Here is a 4,070-nt window from a genome sequence, read left to right on the forward strand (position 1 = left end):
GGGAGATACTCACCTCGGCAATTGACCACAAGGTCATCTAGTTATGTAATCTAAACTTCCCCTGTTTAAGTTTTAACCCATTACCAGTACAGTTCCTAATGAGGAGTCCCTTCCCAGCATCCTTGTAGACCCACTTCAGATACTGGAAGGCTGCTATTAGGTCAGCTGCTCTGCCCCTGTCTATTAGTTCCATAGCCCCATCATAGAAGGCCACCAAATTGGTCAGGCAGGATTTCCCCTTAATGAAGCCATGTTGGCTGTCACCAACCACGCACATTGTCCCTACTCTGTCTTTTATTTGCTACGTACCTATAGAAGCCTTTCCTGTTATCTTTCACATCCCTTGCCAAATCTAATTCTAACTGGGCCTTAGCTTCCCGGACAATATCCCTGAACAGAAGCCTTCAGAAAAGAGGTGTGGTTCTAAGTGTAGCTCCTGACCCTAATGCAGACAAAAAGATTTGATGTCTAGTTAAAGCCATAAAGTTTTTTATTGGTAAGTGGGGTTTTGCATTTCTAAAACTTTCAAAAATAAGACTGGTGAGGAATGTTACAACCCTGACAATGTTCATTTAGCTATTAGTGTTGTGTATATTTCTCAGATGAATTAATTGCCTATGAGTTGAAGAGGCGAGAAGCAGAAGCTACAAGGAGACCTCTACCAGAGCTTGTTCGTGCCAAGATCCCATTTAGTGCGTGTCTGCAGGCCTTTTCTGAACCAAGCAATGTAGAGGATTTCTGGAGCAGTGCTCTTCAAGCAAAGTCTGCAGGAGTGAAGTGAGTGTGTCTGACTGCCTATTAAAAATATATATGGTAGTGCTGTGTGCTTATCTTGCTACCTGGACATAATGCAGACAGAAACAGACAAAGGTGTAGTGGGCTTTGGCATTATAGTAGTGTTGGGGCTCATAAATGTAATGTGCAGATCAAGCCTGACCAATTGAGCAGGAAGTAAATTTTTCTCAATTGTCAGACTTCAAGAGGTGATGCATTCTGGTTGTTAAGAGCTTGAACTTTAAATGCTTGTATCTTAATTGTCTGCCCATGTTTTAAAATTGGATCCTATCTATCAACTAGTCATAGAGCTCTGTATCGTGTGGTAGCAGATAAGGTCTGGAACTCTGTGCTTGGTCTCTTAATGTCTTCATTTCACTAAGGATGCTGAGGGGCATTGTGTGACAGCAAAACAGCGTGAAGGAAACAGAAGTGTTGTTTCTTCTGAGAAAGTTCTTTAGATAAACGGAAACTTTTGCATTTGTGAAGTAAGGAAAACTTCGGGTTTATTATGTTGTCATATTTTAATTTGTTTGCATTTGGATTTCTACCCATCACCTTTGTATGCTACAGTGTTTGGTTGCATCTGTTAAGTTTGCTGTGATTTACATGGGGCAATGGTACAAGATTGCTCTCAAGAATTTACAAAGTAGTTACTTATAGTGTGGTAAGATCTTATATTTAGGATGCATTTACTGTACTTTACCCAGAGAGGAGAAGAATGGTGGTACATATAATGTTACACTGTTCAAGGTTAAACTTTTTCTTTTTGCTAATTGGGCAAGTATCAGGGATGCCCTTGAACTGGAGTCATCCTCTATTTTGATAAATATTATAGTAGCTCAGTAAGAATATCATGTAGGATTTTTTATATAGCACTTTCATGTGGAAAAATACAAATGACAGCTTTTTTAATCTTTGCTAAATGAAATGCCTTATAGGTAGACTTATACCTCATGGACAATGCTACTGTTACTAGAAAGGGAGAGAATAAAATGCAGATTGAATTGTTACTCCATTCTGTCCAAGATGTGTTTTAAGCCTGTGCCCTGAAGTTCTAGCAAATTCAAAATTTATTTCCTGACATTCAACTTCAGAACACCTTGAGTGAGCAAGTTTAATATTACTTGCAGTTGTTTTCTATAATCGTCCTAGAAGCTGAATTGTCTGCAAGGGTTTGAGCTGACATTCGGGATATGAATGTATAGAAAGGTGTTACCGTACTTTTCCAATGTACTTGAAAATGTTTTTTGAAGCTTATGTTTGTAAAATCCATCACTTGATCTTACTCAGGGCTAAAGTGATTCATCTCATCTGAATGAGGTTCTGAAATATGTGCTGCTTGTGATTTCGTTGCCTTTTTTCAATGAATTGTGTATCTTGTACATCCCAGGACTTCTCGGTTTGCTTCGTTTCCTGAGTACTTAGTGGTGCAGATAAAGAAATTCACCTTTGGCCTTGACTGGATACCCAAAAAGCTTGGTATGTGCTTTTTATATTTACCTTTTTCTCATTCTGCCCAAGGTAGTCTGCAAGATGTACGCACTTTGGTCTGTAATGAGAACCTGGATTGAGTCTCGGGTTTATGCTGTGAAGATCCTAGTTGAATCTATTCCTCAAAACTAATCCATTAGGTCTGTGGAGTAAAAATACAGTTTCATATAGTCTGGCCTCCTTGGTAAACTGTGCTTTAGTGTTCTGAATTTCTCAAATAACTGTTTTCAGGAGGGCAATCCTGGATGTGTTTGTACCTTGAGTACCAGAGTCTGCCTCTCTAAGGGGGTAGGTTGCACCATTAGGTCATTTCACTGGATTCGTAAACTTTGGCTGTTTCTCTGCTTCTGTAGATGTTTCTATAGACATGCCAGATTTCCTAGATATCAGCCACCTTCGGGCCAGGGGTCTCCAGACAGGAGAAGAGGAACTTCCTGACATTGCTCCTCCCATTATCATTCCTGATGACCCAAAAGGTATTTACTGACTTTCTTCTGATTCTTGCCTATAGTCCTCTTTCCCTCTAGCATGTATTGATTCTCTTTCATCTTTTAGAGCTACGAACAAAATAGCAGCTTTTGTGCTTTTATAATTGAAGACTCTTACAAGACCACACAGCCTTTTATTTTCCTCTCTACTAGACAACTCTAGTTCCTTCCAGCTTTTCTGCTTGGATGTTTTCAGGATTTATGGTTGACGCTGTTCTGGACTCTCCGAAATAATTCACATTCTTGTGAAACTGTTGTGCTCATAGATGGACATTCTATTTTGTGAAATAGATTATTTCACTTGCTTTACTGACTACAGTCTCGTACTTACCCTGCTGTGTGATGGTTGCCTCTTTTGCCATAGTGTAGTGCTGCTCAATGGAGCAGCTTGTGCTGCATTATAATCTCTTAATCTTTACTAGCAGAATTGTTTCATGTCTTCCATATGCATGGATAATCGTCCTTACTTAACGATGAAGTCCTTGTGCTCATCTTCGTTGAATGTTCACTGGTATGTAAGACTTAAGGGAACAGAGAAGTGTGTGAACACCTCTAGACTTATGAAAATCAGCTACATGCAGAGAACATCTTCTGACTGTTCATTGGCCTTTGGCACATGTTCATCACTCCCTTTCAGTAAAGTCACTGTGCACTTCCTGGGGCCTGGTGCAAAGGACTTGGTCTCAGACCCATATGCTGAGTCTCATGACAGGTGTCATAAGTGGGGTGGAGTGTTAATCCACTCATTTCTTACATTTTCATAAGAGCTGTTACTAAACTGCTGTTATCTTTTGAGTACTTTTGTACTAAGTTTTGTTTAAAACCTGATGATAAAGTAGTCTGGGTGGTACTGTAGCTAAATCAATCGGTTAGTTCTTGTGTACAGTATATGGTCCATCCTGGTTGGAAGGAATTTTAAAATCTGTCAGTTACTACGATTGCTTGCTGTAGGATTTAAGTGTTACAGTTCTGAGCAGATGGTTTTCTGTTTAGTCACGATTTACTTTATCTTGAAACCCTTTAGTTCAAGGCGGAACAACAAACACACTATGTCTGCAGAATAGATTACTTCACAGTACAGTGATACTTAAAACACAAAGGACAACAGTTTAAGAAAACCACTTTACAGGCATAGATTAAGATTCAAAATTTTTAAATTTCAAGATTTGTTAGGTTGCAGTAGGCCCTAGCAGCCGTGCAGGCATGCACAGTCCACTTCTCTGGGTGTACGTGGGCTGTACAGCCCATTAAAAAGGGCTCTATCTCAAGGAGCTGATGTCAAACTGCTGACTGAAATATTTATAGAGCAGAAAG

The 4,070-nt window shown here is 39.6% G+C and overlaps 1 protein-coding gene across 1 annotated transcript in view; it reads left to right on the forward strand.

The window, feature by feature from the left end:
* Nucleotides 1-602: 602 nt before the first annotated feature.
* The window catches only part of LOC104411172 (ubiquitin carboxyl-terminal hydrolase 13-like), a gene marked incomplete at its 5' end in the record, with an annotated part of 9,586 nt that continues 6,118 nt past the window's right edge, over nt 603-4,070 (forward strand). Inside the window, 3 exons of the mRNA XM_010021534.1 lie at nt 603-777; nt 2,168-2,256; nt 2,622-2,744. Of these exons, the coding sequence (XP_010019836.1) occupies nt 603-777; nt 2,168-2,256; nt 2,622-2,744 (387 nt within the window). The remainder of the gene's footprint in view (nt 778-2,167; nt 2,257-2,621; nt 2,745-4,070) is intronic.

Source organism: Nestor notabilis, unplaced genomic scaffold (genome assembly GCF_000696875.1).
Source record: "Nestor notabilis isolate BGI_N333 unplaced genomic scaffold, ASM69687v1 scaffold23579, whole genome shotgun sequence".
NCBI classification, from domain to species: Eukaryota; Metazoa; Chordata; class Aves; order Psittaciformes; family Psittacidae; genus Nestor; species Nestor notabilis.